Source organism: Bubalus bubalis, chromosome 10, assembly GCF_019923935.1.
Source record: "Bubalus bubalis isolate 160015118507 breed Murrah chromosome 10, NDDB_SH_1, whole genome shotgun sequence".
In the NCBI taxonomy this organism is placed as follows: domain Eukaryota; kingdom Metazoa; phylum Chordata; class Mammalia; order Artiodactyla; family Bovidae; genus Bubalus; species Bubalus bubalis.
The window spans coordinates 38047796-38067260 of NC_059166.1; the positions used below are offsets into that span (position 1 = coordinate 38047796).

The following is a 19465-nucleotide window of genomic DNA, read 5'->3' on the forward strand; positions in this document are numbered from 1 at the left end:
TTAAAAAGCTATATTAAAAATAGATTTACCTCATTAAACAAGAAATAATCTTCCAAAGCATTGCAAAAAGATTAATTCTGGGAGTTAGGGCAGAAAATCACAAAGGAATTATGCTTACCCTCTGAAAGGCATGTGTCGGAGAAGGCAATGGTACCCCACTCCAGTACTCTTGCCTGGAAAATCCCATGGACGGAGGAGCCTGGTAGGCTGCAGTCCATGGGGTCGCTAAGAGTCAGACACGACTGACAGATTTCAGTCTCACTTCTCACTTTCATGCATTGGAGAAGGAAATGGCAACCCACTCCAGTGTTCTTGCCTGGAGAATCCCAGGGACAGGGGAGCCTGGTGGGCTCCGTCTATGGGGTCGCACAGAGTCGGACACGACTGAAGTGACTTAGCAGCAGCAGCAGCAGCAGCTGAAAGGCATGTGTAACATAGAACCTTATTAGAGTAAGCTTTAAATTGTGAATCATGATGATTTGTTGCATGCCCGAAAGTTTCTTTTAGAGATTTCTACATCAAACATTCTGTCTCCCTATCTCAAGCAGTAACTGTGTCAAGCCAATCCAATTTGACAATTGCAAACAATAAATATATTCCTTTTAGTTTTATATCCAACTTTGAAATATACTCCCCCTGCTTTTATTGAATATCTATGTATACATAGATAAATATGTAAATATAGTTACATAAACATGCACAGTGACATACATGTGCATTCCTAACGTGGCTGTTGGGAAAGAAGAGATCTCCAATATATTTAATGCATGTTTTGATGAATTGATGAACCTTAACATGTAGTTTGAAATGTGGTAAGAAATTCAATCTGAGTCAGACTTGCCTGTGGGTCTCCAGGAGGCGAGGGTCGACAGTTTGGCCTCAAGTCAAACAACAGGGAGGGAACACAGCCCCAACCATCAACAGAAAATTAGATTAAAGATTACCTGAGCATGGCCCCACACATCAGAACAAGACCCAGTTTCCCACACAGTCAGTTTCCCATCAGGAATCTTCCATAAGCCTCTTATCCTTATCCATCAAAAGACAGACAGAATGAAAACCACAGTCAGAGAAAACTAATCAAACTGATCACATGGACCACAGCCTTGTCTCACTCAATGAAACTATGAGCCAGGCAGTATAGGGCCAACCAAGACTGATGGGTCATGGTGGAGAGTTCTGACAAAACATGGTCCACTGGAGAAGGGAATGGCAAGCCACTTCAGTATTCTTGCCTTGAGAACCCCAGGAACAGTATGAAAAGGCAAAAAGATAGGACACTGAAAGATGAACTCCCCAGATCAGTAGGTCCCCATTATGCTACTGGAGAAGAGTGGAGAAATAACTCTAGTAAGAATGAAGAGACAGAAACAAAGCAAAAACAACGCCCAGTTGTGGATATGACTGGTGATGGAAGGAAAGTCTGATGCTGTAAAGAACAATATTGCATAGGAACCTAAATGTTAGGTCCATGAATCAAGGCAAATTGGAAGTGGTCAAACAGGAGATGGCAAGAGTGAACATCGACATTTTAGGAATCAGTGAACTAAAATGGACTGGAATGGGTGAATTTATTCAGATGACCATTATATCTACTACTGAGGGCAAGAATCCCTTAGAAGAAATGGAGTAGCCCTCATAGTCAACAAAAGAGTCTGAAATGCAGTACTTGGGTGCAATCTCAAAAATGACAGAATGATTTCTGTTCATTTCCAAGGCAAACCATTCAATATCACAGTAATCCAAGTATATGCCCCAACCGCTAATGTTGAAGAAGCTGAAGTTGAACAATTCTGTGATAACCTACAAGACCTTGTAAAATTAACACCAAAAAGGATGTCCTTTTCATCATAGGGGACTGTAATGCAAAGGTAGGAAGTCAAGAGATACCTGGAGTAACAGGCAAGTTTGGCCTTGGAGTACAAAGTGAAGCAGAGAAAAGGCTAACAGAGTTTTACCAAGAGAACACACTGGTCATAGCAAACACCCTCTTCCAACAACACAAGAGATGACTTTACACATGGACATCACCAAATGGCCAATAATGAAATCAGATTGATTATATTCTTTGCAGCTGAAGATGGAGAAGCTCTGTAGAGTCAGCAAAAAACAAGACCTGGAGCTGACTGTGGCTCAGATCCTGAATTCCTTATTGCAAAATTCAGACTTAAACTGAAGTAGGGAAAATCACTAGACCATTCAGGTATGACCTAAATCAAATCCCTAAACGATTATACACTGGAAGTGACAGATAGATTCAAGGGATTAAATCTGATAGACAGAGTGCCTGAAGAACTATGGACAGAAGTTTGTGACATTGTGCAGGAAACAGTGATCAAGACCATCCCCAAGAAAAAGAAATGCAGAAAGGCAAAATGGTTGTCTGAGAAGACCTTACAAATAGCTGAGAAAAGAAGAGAAGTGAAAGGCAAAGGAGAAAAGGAAAGATATACCTATTTGAATGCGGAGTTACAAAGAATAGCAAGGAGAGATAAGAAAGCCTTCCTCAGTGATCAATACAAAGAGAGGAAAACAGTAGAATGGGAAAGACTAGAGATCCTTCAAGAAAATTAGAGATACCAAGGAAACATTTCATGCAAAGATGAGCACAATAAGACAGAAATGGTATGGACCTAACAGAAGCAGAAGATATTAAGAAGAAATGGCAAGAATACACAGAAGAACTGTACAAAAAAGATCTTCACAACCCAGATAATCACGATGGTGTGATCACTCACCTAGAGCTGGACATCCTGGAATGCAAAGTCAAGTGGCCTTAGGAAGCATCACTACGAACAAAGGTAGGGGAGGTGATAGAATTCCAGTTGAGCTATTTCAAATCCTAAAAGATGATGCTGTGAAAGTGTTGCACTTTGCACATATGCCAGCACATTTGGAAAACTCAGGAGTGACCACAGGACTAGAAAAGGTCAGTTTTCATTCCAATCCCAAAGAAAGGCAATGCCAAACAATGTTCAAACTGCTGCACAATTGCACTCATCTCACACGCTAGTAAAGTAATGTTTAAAATTCTCCAAGCCAGACTTCAGCAATACGTGAACCATGAACTTCCAGATGTTCAAGCTGGTTTTAGAAAAGGCAGGGGAACCAGACATCAAATTACCAACATTCGTTGGATCATAGAAAAAGCAAGAGTTGCAGAAAAACATCTACTTCTGCTTTATTGACTACACCAAGTCCTTTGACTGTGTGGATCACAACAAACTGTGGAAAATTCTTCAACAGATGGGAATACCAGACCACCTTACCTGCCTCCTGAGAAATATGTGTGCAGGTCAAGAAGCAACAATTAGAACCAGACATGGAACAAAGGACTGGCTCCAAATTGGGAAAGGAGTACATCAAAGCTGTATATTGTCACCTTGGTTATTTATCTTATAAGCAGAGTATATCGTGCGAAGTGCCGGGCTTGATGAAGCACAAGCTGGAATCCAGAATGCCAGGAGAAATATCAATAACCTCAGATACGCGAATGACACCACCCTTAGGACAGAAAGCTAAAAGGAACTGACGAACCTCTTGATGAAAGTGAAAGAGGAGAGTGAAAAAGCAGGCTTAAAACTCAACATTCAAAAAACTAAGATGGCATCCATTCCCATCACTTCATAGCTAATAGATGGGAAAACAATGGAAACAGTGACAGTCTTTATTTTCTTAGGCTCCAAAATCACTGCAGATGGTGACTGCAGCCATGAAATTAAAAGATGCTTGCTCCTTGGGGAAAAAAAAAGCTATGGCCAATCTAGATAGCATGTTTAAAAGCAGAGACATTACTTTGCCGACAAAAGTCCACTAGTCAAAGCTATGGTTTTTCTAACAGTCATGTATGGATGTGAAAGTTGGACTATAAAGAAAGCTGAGCACCGAAGAACTTATGCTTTTAAACTGTCGTATTGCAGAAGACTCTTTAGAGTCCCTTGGACTGCATGAAGATCAAACCAGTCAATCCTGGAAGGAAATCAGTCCTGAATATTCATTGAAAAGACTGATGCTGAAGCTGAAACTCCATACTTTGGCCACCTAATGCAAAGTATTGACTCACTGGAAAAGCCCCTGATGCTGTGAAAGATTGAAGGCAGGAGAAGGGGATGACAGAGGATGAGATGGTTGGATGGCATCACTGAATCGATGGGCATGAGTTTGAGCAAGCTGTGGGAGTTGATGATGGACAGGGAAGTGTGGCGTGCTGCAGTCCGAGGGGGTCTCAGAGTCAGAAGCGACTGAGCGAATGAACTGAACTGAACCTCTAGTTGAGATTGGAAATTCCCTGAAGGCTGGATATATGGCAAGTGTCGTCAGAAAGGATAACTCCCTTGCTTAATGAAGAAACAACTGAAGGCTTGCTTTTCTTTCTTGAGAATTATAATTATCAGATATTGGTCCATGGGGAATTTTATCCTATCCAATCGAAATAATATGTTAAGATGGTTATAGTGATTTACTTTGGAGAGTTAACTGTGTTCTCTGTAACACTTTTCTTCAAACTATGTTTCCTACTGATTTACCTTTAAATTGCCATTTTATGAAATGATACTGATACTGGATTTATTTGTTCTTTTTCATTTACTCCTTGGATAAATTAAAAGTTAACCTGTGTCAGTCCCCTTTGGGAGGAGACTATGTCTAGTTGAAACACTGGAGCAGATATTTAAATGTGTGGGTTTGTAGAGAAAGAAGAGGTTGGAAGTAGAAGCCGAGAGAAAAGCTAAAGAAGAAAGGATTGAATATAGAAAAATGGATACTTGTTAAAAGGGAATTTAATTATCCACTAGAAAGGTCTGAGATCAGATTTAGGGATCCCCTTGTTTGTTCATTCAGCCATCATCTCTTGACACTGCTTTAAGGCAGTTTCCTAAATGTGCGTAATTCTAAGAATCACCTGTTCTCTTGTCACATTGATTCTTAGCAAGAAGGGGCCATGGACCTGGAAACATTGAGAAATGCTGCTTTAGAAGATGTATTAGATTTTGTCTCTGTTCTTGAGGAATTTACAATTTATTCCGTATCTCTAAGCCTCAGGTTTTTTTTTTAATCTGTAAAATGTAGATAATAATGTTTTCCTTGCTGGTTTTCAAGGCAAATAAAAGAAAAATGTCTTCAGAGGCTTACTGGAGCTTGTAGATTGTTTAAGATTTGTAATATTAATTGTTTTTGTATGTGGGGAACGGTGGTTGCTTTGAGAAAGAAAGTGAGGAGATACAAAGAATTAAAAAAAAACTTTCATTTTCTCAATGTTCTGTTTTTCAAGTTTGTATTCTGGATTTTATTTGTTAAGAGGATGTGAAATATTCCTTGACAAATTTGTTTTCCGTTGGTTATTCTTGTCTTCCTCCAAACCAGCGATTTATTTCAAATCTTTTAAATCATATCATAAACTCACACCTCCAGCACTTACACTGTAACCCTTTGTGTCCCAGATAAATGCCATGGACACTACCTTAATGGGTCATGCATGGCACCTTGCAGCTGAGCAGAGAAGTAATTGTTGAATGAAGTGGTAAAAGAATGAATCTCTAAATCCAACCGCATCTCTTTCCACTATACTCATGGCTAAAAATCCTGTGTCCTTACTTTTAAGGACACTTGAAGAAAAATAGTTCATCATTCCTTTTATTTTTTTTATGTTAACAACATCCCTTTTCAAAAAACACTTCCCTTAACCTTAAATCTCTCATGTTGGAGTTTAGCATGCTACCATATTTATATTTTGCAGTTACTTTTATTCAAATAAAATAAATTGTCTTTCTGTAGTAATCTTTAGCTGGGAAAAATTTTCCTTTCTGTGATAATTAGCTGCTTTCAGTAATTTATTTTTTTGATTCATTTAGCAGCAGCAACAGAAGAACCAGAAGTGATTCCAGACCCAGCCAAGCAGACTGACAGAGTAGTGAAAATCGCAGGAATTAGTGCTGGGATTTTGGTGTTCATCCTCCTGCTCCTAGTAGTCATATTAATTGTAAAAAAGAGGTAAGACCTGATTTTGTTCTGTCCCACTCATTCACTGTTTATGTCACAGTTACTAGTTTTCAGACACTTCTTTGTTTCCCTGAGCTCTTTTTAAATGAGAATAAACAACATAATTGAATTTTAACAATATTGCCAGCATCTAAGTATATTTCTCCTGCTTGGAAAATAAATTCTAATTGGTTATTTGCATTTTAATTTTGGATATAAAATATGCTTTTGTCAATTTAACCTTGAAATCAATGTATGAATTAAGTTCCTCAAATGCTTGAGATATTAATGTATCTTATGTTTTGAAGTTTTTTTTATTACACATGGCAAAATAAGTTTATTATGATATTTGGTCTATGAATTATTTTGCACTTTTACTGTTTTTCTAAATGTTGACTACAAATAAGATATGAGAAATATAAACATTATTTTATGAAGTTGTATATTAATATTCACTGACTAAATACTTTAGCACTTTAATATGAAGAACCAAATTTTTAAATTGAGCATTAGTGTTTTATACTATATCAACCAATATCACCATCTTCTGGAATTATATGAAGATATTAGGACCTACAGGAATTTAAATTGAATTATATTTGGTAGATTAAGGTATACATCTACCAGAAAGCATTTCAAAGAATACAGTTTTTATAATTTGAATTTTTTCTTATTCTATAAAATATCATTATCTGTAAGGCATTGCTTTAGAAATGAATGGAACTCTCCAATCCTTCCAATCATATGTTTTAAATAATATTACAATCTGGAAGGATTACTAAAAAACCTTTGCTGAGTATAGTTCTAAAATATTGGTGTATAGATGTATTTCTCATTCATTAATTATATTGAATATAATAAAAGATGTTGCTTACTTTATAGTAAATCATATAATATACTATTTTGATTGTTATTTTGTACTCAAAATAAATCATTAATAATATAGATGACTCATACTACATGTTTAATGATTCCATAAGAGTTTATTTTAATGTATTGCCTCTTTACAATTACCCCCTGGAGATATATATGTTGGAGAAGACACATCTGCATTAGAAACATTAGGTATGCATTATAGTGTTTTGTGTTAAATTAGCTACATACGTGCTTTCCCCAATAGTGCTTTCTCTTTTTGCTGTTGTCTACCTCTGTGGTTGGAAATTATATCATATTTGAGACAGGAAGGTTTAAACATTTTACTAATAAATTTGCCAATCAAGATCAATAAAACCATTGACTACAACTTTCAGATCTTATGTTTCTACTTAGTTTAAATTTATATTTGGAGAGTTAAACTAAACTCTCTATATTTAGAGAGTTAACTTTGCTTTAGAGTTAAAAGTATTTCAGCTACTTCAGGTTGGATATGAAAACATGAAAATGGCCTCTGGTTTTGTCTTCGTTAAAATTGGGTTAATACTGGTTTTATGGGTTAATTATTTGAAAACACTTATTTGTTGTGGTAGCCTTTCTAATCTGTGGCTGTTTGTTTCAAAAATAACCAAAAATGAAACATAAATTTTTTAAAGTACATCAAAACAATCTCGAAGCATGATTTTTTGGTGTGGTTAAAATGCTCTGACAACTCTCTAAAGCTGCCTAATGCATCAGATTCTTTTCCTGGTTCATATTTTAAATGGTTGGATAAATGAGCCTCTCTATTAAAATGTTTAATGTTTGAGTTTTCATAATTATGCTTTAATTGATTGTCTTCTACTAAAAAGTATGCTAGGGTTTTTGTTTTTTTTTATTTTCTCTTCCTCATCACTACCTCTAGGACTAGAGAAGTTGCAAGTTTATAGGTAGATAAAGTTACATGCTTAGGTATATTATCTTCTATATAATATAACCAAGAATCCCTTACGTATCTAAGAAACCTCATAATAACTTTTAGTTGTATGTAGTATATCACACATATATTGTGTATGATTTAATCATAAATATGTTTGTTATACATACACAAAGTATAGGTATTATAACAATGTTAGATAGGATCAAAGTTAACAATTTTAGTATATCATGTAGTCTCCCTATATGATATGCTAATATACAAATTTATAATAAAAATAATGGAAAAGTAAATCATTTTAGCCTTGCATTATCTTTACTTTTATGGGAAATTGTTAATTTCAAGAGACTTTATCTCTTACTAGGAGTAATATATGTAGGTATATTTCTCATGTTGAAAAAAATTTCTGTGTATTTTTGGTTGTTGTATAAAGAAATGGTTTGGAATTTAGTAAAATTCTGCAGTGAAGGGTATATATAAAGTAAGTTTTTAGGCTAAGAAAAGGGATATTGCATCTTTCAAAACGCAAAGTCATTTTAATTTAATCACTGTTGAATTATTTCCAAATGTATGCCATTTTTTCATTGGTTATGTATTATTTTAAATTTGCAGCATGAATACATTAATAATTCCAAACATAAATTTGAAATTATGTTTCAGTACAGTAAATGTATATGATATCATGGTCACATACATCTGCTGTAGAAATGCCTTTGTGCATATATAGTATATGGTGCATATGTATATTCACATAATATATGTATGTACCTGTATATTAATAAAATATAATGACTTATTTATAGAAATTAATGTGTCATTCTGCATATATTCTATATTAACCTAATAGATCTTTATGTTTTGTATTTAAAGAAAAGTAGTCAATTTAGTGTAGAAGTTCTATACACAGCTATTCCATCTGTCATGACATTTAGATGGTAATGGATGATATTATGCTTAACTGCATGTTAAAAATACACAATCCATTTAATTTTTCAATTTTTTTGGCTATAGAAAAGTCAGCATGTTATTTTTTCCAAATTATGTATTTTAAATTTTATTTTCTATTGCGTATCTGTCTGTTTAATTGCATGGCGAAAGATATCTAACCAATGCATGAGCAAATTGAAATCCAAACAAAAAAAAAACATGAATTTTATTTTATTTTATTTTACTTTTTAACGCACATTTTTCTGCTTTATTGAATGTGACAGAGTCACGCTTTTCATTCACCATTGCTTCTCTTTTTCCACTGTCTGTGATTTGCTTGCCAGGAGGAGCTACTATTCTTACTCCTACTACCTGTAAGTAGAAAATGGGTGATATACGACTTTACATGTGTTAAAGATGCAGTATCCCTTTTCAAAAAAAACAACAAACCAAAAAACAGAATGTTTGCAATTTTGATGACTGCAAAAAACATATTTTTCTGGACTCTAAAGCTATAAAGTTTACTTATTAACCTATTTTATTAATAGGTTATTTTTAAAAAGGGATATTGTATTTCTGTATGTTCAGCTACTTTTAATTTTTATTTACGATTTTCCATAAGTAGTCATAGTCTATAGCCCAAAGTATCATTTACATACTTAAGTAAAACCTGTACATTATCAATATGATATCTCGCTCATCCGGTAGAGATAGTGGTTGCAATTCACTAATACCTATTTTTACATGTGTGTGCTTTAGTTGCTCAGTCGTGTCCGACTCTTTGCAACCCCATGGACTGTAGTCCGCCAGGCTCATCTGTCCATAGGGATTCTCCAGGCAAGAATACTGGAGTGGGTTGCCTTGCCCTCTTCCAGGGCATCTTCCCAACCCAGGGCTCAAACCCAAGTCTCCCCCATTGCAGGCGGATTCTTTACCGTCTGAGCCACACTGTTATATCTGAAAAAATGACCCAACTGATATATTCATAGAACAACATTCAAAATGCCTTCACAGAATGCAAATCAGGTCAGGTCTGACTGTGATAACTTCTCTCCACATTTCCAGGAATCCGGGATGGGTTGTGACTTCAGAACACCTTTGGTTTAGCTATGTAGGCAATCAGTATGCTCTGGTGAAAACGAATGGATAAAAATTATAATGTGGCAGTGATAAATAAAAAAATCTTTTTAGAGAAGAAATTTAGAGTTTATTTATTATGACTTAAATAGGAAAATGATTTTGTAAAACCAAGACGAAAAAAGAAAGAAAGGCTGTCAACCTAAACAAAACATAATAGGTGTTAAATATCCTTTTTTGTGCTCCAAAGTTTTAGCTCTCCTATGCTTAAATATGAAATGCTACTCTTGATGAGGAAGGAGAGTGTTGTCCAGTCTGTTTCAATAATCATTCTCAGCTTATTACCTTAAATTCCAGCATATACATTCAGTCCAAAGGAATGATACAACAGAGTGTTCTTGGTCATTGCTTGATCAATATTTGATCCACCAAATTTTGAGAGTCAAGGATTTTGATTAAGTATTTGGTGCACATATCCCACAGTATTTACTTCACTAAGTAAATTTAAGTTAGCTTTGCAGAAAGATTTGGTGAGAGTCTCAATGACTATAACAGAATTCTGCCAACAGTTTAAATATTATAAACATTTGGCTTTTCAAAATCTGATAAAATAAGCAGGTGTAAAGTAACAGTGCTCCTAGCTTATTGTGATGGATCATAATATCCTTGTTAAATCATGTTTGATGAAGCCAAAGGTAATTAAATGTACCGTTTCATACAATGATGAAGCACTTTTCCTCTTTATAGCCCACCCATATATCCACCTGCAGAAGTTTATGCTGTTGGCTGCTTTGATAATGAAAGTCATTTGCACATCTGTCAAACTCAAGTAGTTGCAAAATGATCTGCTTAACTGTCCTGAAACATACATTATATATGCTGGTTTCTCAATGGAGACAAAATATCAAACATGCAGGAATCAATAAATATTTAATTATGAGAACATCAATAAGGTTACCATTAGTCATCCATTTATCTATAATATTAGGATTAGATTGCCTTTTTATAGACGTGTGGCATTTCTGTATTCTAGACTATGTACTAGGCTTTGATACTATTACTGAAGTACTTAGGGTTCCTGGCATTATCAATCATAATTAGAAAAAAGTTTAACGGACTTATGTTTTCAAAAGCTGCTTAAACAGATCTAGTGAAGCAAATCTAAATTAGACAGTTTTTAAAAGAAATGTAGAAATAAATTATAGTAAAATTTAAAAGAAAACCAGATGTAATCTTTGAACTAAAAATTCATTGGCATCGTCATAGTAACTGTCAGTTCTTGATCAAAGTACTTAACTCTGGTGATAATATTTATTTCTTTTGTAATAACCTGAATTAAAGCCTACCTCACAGGGTTGTTGTGAGGATTAAGGTATAAAAAAGAGCTGACAATACATGGTTGGCAGATATCAACAAAGGTTTTATATATATTCTCTCATAATCTATCTACTAACAAAGGTTTGTGAATCTGAAAAGTAAAAGTCCTTCATTGCTATGAAAACTTTTACCTGTCATGCATTTGACAAGTTCATTACTTCTTATTTTTTCTCTATCATAAAATGTTTAAATTATATATTTTAAGGTAAAGCCTCAAAATTTAAACGTCTTTACCATTTGCTTCAATCTATCTGTCTTCAAATTTTTACATTGTTTTTAATCCAAATTTCAAGTTGTCTTATTTTTAGCCACGTCAATCTCTCAGAATTTTTGAGGAATTAATTTATCCTTTCTTCTTATCAAAGAAACAAAGACTGAAAGCTATTTCTTCAACTCTTTTTTAAACTTTAAAATGGCAAAGCATTTGTGCTACATCCACATTCTTCTCAAATTTATAACAACTAATGTTTAACTCTTAGAGCAGTGACTGCTTCATATTATAATACACATGGTAATGTGACAATTAAAAAAAAGTAACTGGATATAGTATAAGGGCTTAGCCCTTGGAACCAGGTCAATCTTTACTGCATATTAGATTAATAACTTTGGGCAAGTTATTTAACTTGTCTAAGCCTCAGTGAACTCATCTATACAATTAGAAATCTCATGCCTTCTTCAGTTCATTGATTTGAGAATTAATTGAGTTAACAAATGACAAGTGCCGAGCATATAAGAGACCTAATTCATCCATTCAAACGAGTATTTAGTGAGTGTGTGCTATGTGCCGGACACTGCTCTGAGTGCTAGGGCTATACAGAGGGTTCTTCCCTTCATGGAACACACAGTGGGAAAAACAAAAGGATCCTTGCAATGATAATGTGATAAGTATTATTATAGGCAGAAAACATGGTGCTTTAAAAATACCTACCACAGAAACCTAGTCTGAGAAAGGTTGTATATGCTCAGTTAGAGAAGTCTCCCTGATGAGGCAAGACAGAATTGGAAGTTAACCAGATATTAGACGTAAAAGAACAATGTAGGCTGAAGAACAAATAGCCTATAGGCAAGTTTGGAACTATCCTAGGAGGTAAGTTTGAAAAGTGAAGGCTGTAGAATAACCTATGACCTAGTTATGTATAATTTGTCCCATCAGTTGAGTTCAGTTCAGTCGCTTAGTCGTGTCTGACTCTTTGCGACCCCATGAATCGCAGCACGCCAGGCCTCCCTGTCTATCACCAACTCCTGGAGTTCACTCAAACTCACGTCCATCGAGTCAGTGATGCCATCCAGCCATCTCATCCTCTGTCATCCCCTTTTCCTCTTGCCCCCAATCCCTCCCAGCATCAGAGTCTTTTCCAATGAGTCAATTCTTCGCATGAGGTGGCCAAAGTACTGGAGTTTCAGCTTTAGCATCATTCCTTCCAAAGAACACCCAGGGCTGATCTCCTTCAGAATGGACTGGTTGGATCTTCTTGCAGTCCAAGGGACTCTCAAGAGTCTTCTCCAACATAACTGATGCTCAGTTCAAAAGCATCAATTTTTCGGCGCTCAGCCTTCTTTACAGTCCAACTCTCACATCCATACATGACCACAGGAAAAACCACAGCCTTGACTAGATGGACCTTTGTTGGCAAACTAATGTCTCTGCTTTTGAATATGCTATCTACGTTGGTCATAACTTTCCTTCCAAGGAGTAAGCATCTTTTAATTTCACATACACTCTTCCAAAAAATAGGACCACTTGAAAGAATAAGAAAATATACATATTTAGATTCGTGACTTCTCTTTAAAAATAATTTTAAAATTAGAAACTACTCTGGGATCAAGTGCCAATGTTCACTTAGGTAATTTGCCCCCTAAAGTGCTCTCCAATTCCCCACAATCCCCACCCTTCTTTGTGCTGTCTCACTATGGGAAGCAACACTTTTATATTCCCTGTCTAAAACCTGTTAGGAGTTTTACAGAGCTTTTGCCCACTAGCCTAGAAAAAAGAGGTAAGAGATCTTTCAATGAACAGAGCAAATATTGCTGCTAAATAATGGTGGTGGTGACGGTGGTTGTGACGATGTAGTGGTCGTGGTAGTGGTGGTGGTAGTTTTTGTTATACTTTTGTCATTGTTTTATTATTGATAGTACTATCCTTATCATTGTTATTATTTCTAAAACGTATGCCATTTCCATCTCTAAAGCTTAGTTTATGACTATCTTACGTGTCATATATGCTATGTCAATATATTGGATATTGTTGGGTATGTGTGCTTGAGGCTAAGGACTATAATTCTCAGAGAAAAATGTCCTACACATGAGTAGCTATCAAATTAATAGATTAATTTTCTAAAGGAAAAGCTTTTGGACATAAACACAACTACTAAATAAACAACTTTTTTAAAACATATGTGTAGTATATCAGTATATTTATTCTAGTACAGATACTAATGAGAATCAGAAAAATTTACCCTAGTTAATAATCCAGCTGAGAAATGGTACTCTTAAAATAACTAAAATATATTTCCAAGGCCTCTAAACTGCTGCCATAAACTTAGAACATAAGCTGGCAAACTATAGGCGTTGAGAGTCCCTTTCTTTGTATTAATATGAGATGAATTTTATATACCTTAAATAGTTTTTTAATTGCATGTTTCATGTGTAACATTCACAACGAACCAGATTGTATTTCACGTCCTTGGTATGTAAGATAAAGATATCAGCGTCTGAGGAGCTCAAAAGTCTAACTCTGCTCATTTCCAAATCTCCCGTGTCATTTGTTTAACTGCATCTTTAAGGCCATTCTGTAGATGGCACTCTGCCATGGGGTTCCGAAACATATTTTTAGGATCTGACCATGTTTATTATTCAATATTATGATCATTTGCATAATACCTCTACACAGCATTTTCCAAACTTTTCTCAAAGTACTTTTCTTATAAAGTACATAATTTCCCCATATATTCCTGAATGTTTGCCTTGTATCAAGCTGCAGTTGATTCTACAAATTTCCTGATTAGGTTTGGATTAATGTTATATAAATATATTTAAAAATGTTAATTCTACACATTGCACTTTTACTGAACAAAATGACAAAGAGTGAAGAATAGAGTTTGTCTATTTTAACTGGATAACTGTAATAAAATAAACTTGAAAAAGTAGTCATGTTATTTCCACAGAACATCTTCTGAAATTTTGATCAAGCGTGTTAATCACCCAGAAGGAAAACCAAAATTTAGCATTAACTTTTCTTTGAACAACACTACTAAGGAAGCATTTACTTACTGTTTTAATAAAGTATAGTTATGCTTTATGATAATTTATTGTAATGATAAAATACAAGAAGTGATGAGACATTTGGGTTGACAGCTTGAATGTTAAAATATCCATATGACAAATAAAACAGTTTTATAGCAATCAACAAATATTGTTTGGATGTCAAACTTAATTCCTGAAATTATGACATATTCTTAGAGTTTCTAAACCAAATCTATATCTTTACCCTTGGGCTTTCCTGAACTACTTACTGCTGGTGTCAGTTCTCCTTCAAGCCACACACTAAGGTTTCCCTTTCGTATTTGTCTTGGCAGCAAGCTTGCTAAGAAACGCAAAGATGCTATGGGGAACACCCGGCAGGAAATGACACACATGGTAAATGCTATGGATCGAAGTTATGCTGATCAGAGCACTCTGCACGCAGAAGACCCTCTTTCCATCACCTTCATGGACCAACATAATTTTAGTCCAAGATGTAAGTTCTTTACCAAAATTTTGATCAATGACTTTTAAAGCTATTTAATTTCTCTCGAATTCAACACATTAGCTTTTGAATAGTGAGGAGAAATAAGACAGAGAGTGGAAGAAGAAACTGGAAATAGAAAAAGTGATATGGAATAAACAGAGTTTATCAGAAGGCTTCAGTCTTGATATTTGATTTAGTTTAACTTCAAACTGTATGAATTTTATCACTATAAGAGACATTCATACACCACTCAGACCAAATTGTATTGCTTTAAGTTAAAATAGATTGCCTACATAAAATTAGCTCATGTCAGAATTTATAATTGTTTTGTATTTGAATCTTCCATTGTGTAAGCATAAGTCTTTTGAGGTATGAGATATCATAATTCTTTCTGGGAATTATTGGCATGGGAAAAGTCATTCTATTTAATTATTCTATAGATGCCTCAAGAGTTTCAGTAATAAAAAGTTAACCAGAGAAAAAAGAAATCTACATACTGTTAAGTATCTGGTGTGAAATCCAAAAATTTACTTGCACTGAGGGATTGACAGGGAATGGTGAAATCCATCTATTCACTCATCTATGTTAAGAATTGCAAATGTTTATCTGTGGAGGCATATCTTTTAAAACAGTTCCTCTGAAGTATTGTTTAATGCCCCATGATCAGTATTATTGTTTATCTTCAAATTCTCTAGAATTTTGTTTATCCCATTCTGTAGCACTGTGTTTATTTTGTTACTTAAAATTAAGTTCAATTACCTGACTGTCTCTTCAAATAAATAAGTGAAATTGGTACTTGAGGAAAGCAAATTGTGTTTATCCTTGGCCTTGTGTTCACAGAGGCATTTGCCACAAATCCCAGTTTGGGAAAAATTGTATAAGGAAAGAAGTAAACAATAGAAGTGTTATTTTTGATACAGATTATAAAAATATGTAGTGGTAAGACTGAGAAAATAAAGTATTTGCAGGTTTATGCATTTATGGCTTTTCAAAAGGGGATGTTTTTTCTGAAATGTTCAGCTTGGTGCAAACTTTTTAAAAATTATTGGCCATGATTTTCCCTGATATGTACCTATATCACATTAGTAGTTAAGGATATTACAATGAGTCATTTTGGAATTTAATTTTCATAGTGATAAGGACTTTCTGATCTGTTCTATTTTTTTTTCACTGTAAGATAAATAATAGAGAAAAACATAAAATGTTGCTATTGAAAGTTTTGCTAAAAGTATAGATGTATCATTTCTCTAACCACTTGATTTAAAATTAATCAATTAAAGATTTGAAAGAATTTTTGTTTCCAAAGCTTTTCTATCTAATGCCTGTATACCTTATTATGAAGTTTGAATTTAGAAGTGTATCTAAAAATATACACTTATGAACTTGGAGAAAGGATTAAATCTATTTTCCAAAGTTAGCTAAAGTGGAATGAATATAATTACCTAAGTACCTCTCACTGGATAGATCTAAATGCATTTTCCCCCCTAATTTTATAATCTTTATAAATTGAAGTTGAATCTTCTTGGTTTTTAAAATTGGACTGACTACTGAACTATAATTATAGATGTACCTTTCCTGGTATTTTGAGGTAACCCAAGTTGAGAAAGAGAATGGTCCCTTTGCAGGTTATAGTAATAAAGAAAGTTTAATATTTATATTTCTTAAGAAATGATAAATCTATTTTAAGGAAAAAAGACTATGAAATACAACTTTAGGGCAATATATTCCTTCATGAGCTTTGTTTTCCTGCAGTGCCCAATGATCCACTTGTGCCGACTGCTGTGTTAGGTGAGGCCCTAATTCTTTGTCATCTTTTTTTGCATGGATCCCACCTCCTTGCATGGGTTACAGCTTTGTCTACACAGTATTTACAGGGCAGGAAGCAGTTTGATTTTGAAAATGTAGTCCTGATTTTATCAAAGAGAGCAATTGTGATCAACCCAATTAGATCTAGTGCATTTCAAATTAGTTGGGTATACTTTTTTTAAAACAACTTATCCTTTAATTCTTGGTTCTGTTAGGGGTTTGGAGTGTTTGGAGTACAAGGACCCTTAATATGAATATATAACTTATGTTTATATATGCAAGTTAGTAGAATGAATCCAAATGTACACATTTCAGGGGCCAGAGCTACCAGAATCGCTAGTGTATATATATAAAATATACCTGATTTAAAGGGATTTTTCTAAATCCTCCTAATTTTATAACAACAAAAGAATACATTTCCAAGTAAACATTTGGCATTTGTGCATTTGCTTTAGTTTTGTCTTAGTTAAGAATTTATAAATGCAGGTAAAATTGCTACAGTATTAATAATGGAGTTTTGCATTCTATATGCACTTTACATGATAAGTGTTATCTGTCAAAAAATTTACATTAAGCCAAGATTTATCACCACACTGGAGAAGGAAATGGCAACCCACTCCAGAATTCTTGGTTGGAGAATTTCATGAACAGAGAAGCCTGGTGGCCTACAGTCCGTGGAGTCGCAAAGAGTTGGCCACGACTGAGCAACCAACACTACCAGGGTATAACATCTAAGACAGCTAGTATTGCTAGTAATAAATAAGACCTTTTCAGCTGTAAAATTAAATAAATCTTTAACAATGTATTTAAGAATACAATGGGTTTCATTTTGATTTGTACTCTATCCCTTGACTAATTACACAGCAATGATTCATGACCAGCTGGCTTGTACGTTCACGAGTCGTCTTATCAGTTTGTCCCCCGTGCTTCTAATATTTAAGATTTAATCAGAGAAATGTAGAAATTGCCAGATAAATGTACTTTTAAAATTCCCAGTTCTCATGCTTTATATTTAAATTTCTTTGAACATAAGACATCAGTTTACACATATTTTTATTATCAACGTATTCAATGTTTAATTATATTTTCAAAATATGTTATAACAATACAACTCAGTTAAGTAAAATATACCTTTTTGACTAAAATAGTTATTAAAAGTTAAAATTTTAAAATACAAGGGTATATTCTAAAAGAATCTGTAAGTCAGTGTTTTCTGTCTCTGACTGCGCTCTCCCTTTGATATTCCCACCAATAAGGTCAGGGAAGTGAGCTGGGGAATTTGCCCCAAAGGATGGCCTGATCATATAGGGAGGAGCCAGGAATTATGGTCTTTGAGAGGCATCAAATTCCTCTGAAAATGTCATCTTCTGTTGAGCACTGTAGAATGAGGTCAGCATCAAGCTCATAAGTTAAATTCAATGAAGTTATTAAAAATTCAAGGAAAAAGATAGTTACCTGTTAAAATTTCATTATGGTAATATTCAAAGACATGTAAAATTGGGTCTAATAAGTCTCAGTCCTCCTGTGAACTCACAAATATGAACTCACGAAAATATTCATGAAAAATGTCTTTGATTCCTCTTCAATAAAATGATATAATAATTCTTACCATACCTTCTCCACAGAGCTTAGTAAAGAGAAAATGAGATAATATATAAAGTTTAAAATATTATTGTAATAATTTTCCCATGAAAGAGGATATTTATTTTTAAGGAAGGCTAGAGTTAACACAATAGAGTTATAAATCTATTCATTTAAAAACTCATTGTGCATTTTATTTCATTTTGTAAGTCAAGCTGGTTGATATTTTTTATATTTCTTCTTTGAAAGCTAAATAGCTTGTTAATCATACCAAATTTAGAAATGATTTGTTGCATTTTTCATCATTCTTGGAATCACCGTGTTTATAGTTGTTTTACATCCAGTTGATTTTGTATTTATAAAGCAATTTTTGAAATCACTTCAAATATTGCTTGATATTAATATCTGCTTACTGAGTTAAAAAGAAGTCAGAAACTTTTGTATTGATTCATATTTTTGTTTTTTTGTGTTTTACTGCTGCATTGGGTTAAAGTCCCTATTACTGGTAAGTGTATTGCAAAGAACTCTAGAAGACCTTTCCATCAAAGAAATATTTAAAGTTATTCTTAAATGTGTAGTAAGGATAATAATTAGTACATGTACTCTTGCTTCTAGTCGCATTGTTAGGTAATTCAATGAGGTGAGGTAGAAATGTATAGATATTAATAATTCATGTGTAATTATTTTTAAAAAATACTGCTCATTGTACTACTGTATTAAAGCCTAATGCAAAGCAAAAGGCACTGTCTACCTCATACTGAGATGTAATCGTGTAAGATCTGGAATACGGATGAATCCTCTGTTTCTTACTGAGCCTTTGACAAATGTAAATATTCCACTGCTCCAGCAAGTACAATGTGAGCTCGGGTCTGCTTCACAGAGCACTGACTACCTTTATTCCAGCTTGGGTGATTGCATTTTGCCTTCCTGACATTCTGTTCTCTTTACTTCTTATCCTAAGCTGTATATTCTGTGATAGTGCCCCAATCAGTGGCTTCTGGATTTAATTTTACAGGGGAGATGTATATTTCTTTATGTCAGTCTATTGATTGCAGTATTTTAGCAAAGGTAGACCAATTGAGTGTCATCTCATAGAAAAAATAGTAAACGCTCATGAATCATGGTTGCTAGCAAATGTTTGTGTGTAGAGGGGTGGGAAACTAGAGTAAAAAGCATCAATTCTTTTGGGTATTTTTAGGTCACAA

At 34.2% G+C, this 19465-nt stretch overlaps 1 protein-coding gene across 7 annotated transcripts in view; it reads left to right on the top strand.

Annotated features, from left to right (window-relative positions):
* Positions 1-19465, top strand: part of PTPRK (protein tyrosine phosphatase receptor type K) — a 623130-nt gene that overhangs the window by 571432 nt on the left and 32233 nt on the right. For 3 of the 7 annotated variants that reach the window (XM_045161941.1, XM_045161943.1, XM_045161945.1), the window contains exons 14-15: positions 5850-5988; positions 14722-14882. In XM_045161941.1, the coding sequence (XP_045017876.1) occupies positions 5850-5988; positions 14722-14882 (300 nt within the window). Of the gene's footprint in view, positions 1-5849; positions 5989-14721; positions 14883-16625; positions 16662-18753; positions 18766-19465 lie in introns of all 7 variants that reach the window. The other 4 variants (XM_045161947.1, XM_045161946.1, XM_045161942.1 and 1 more) reach the window with 2 other exon arrangements.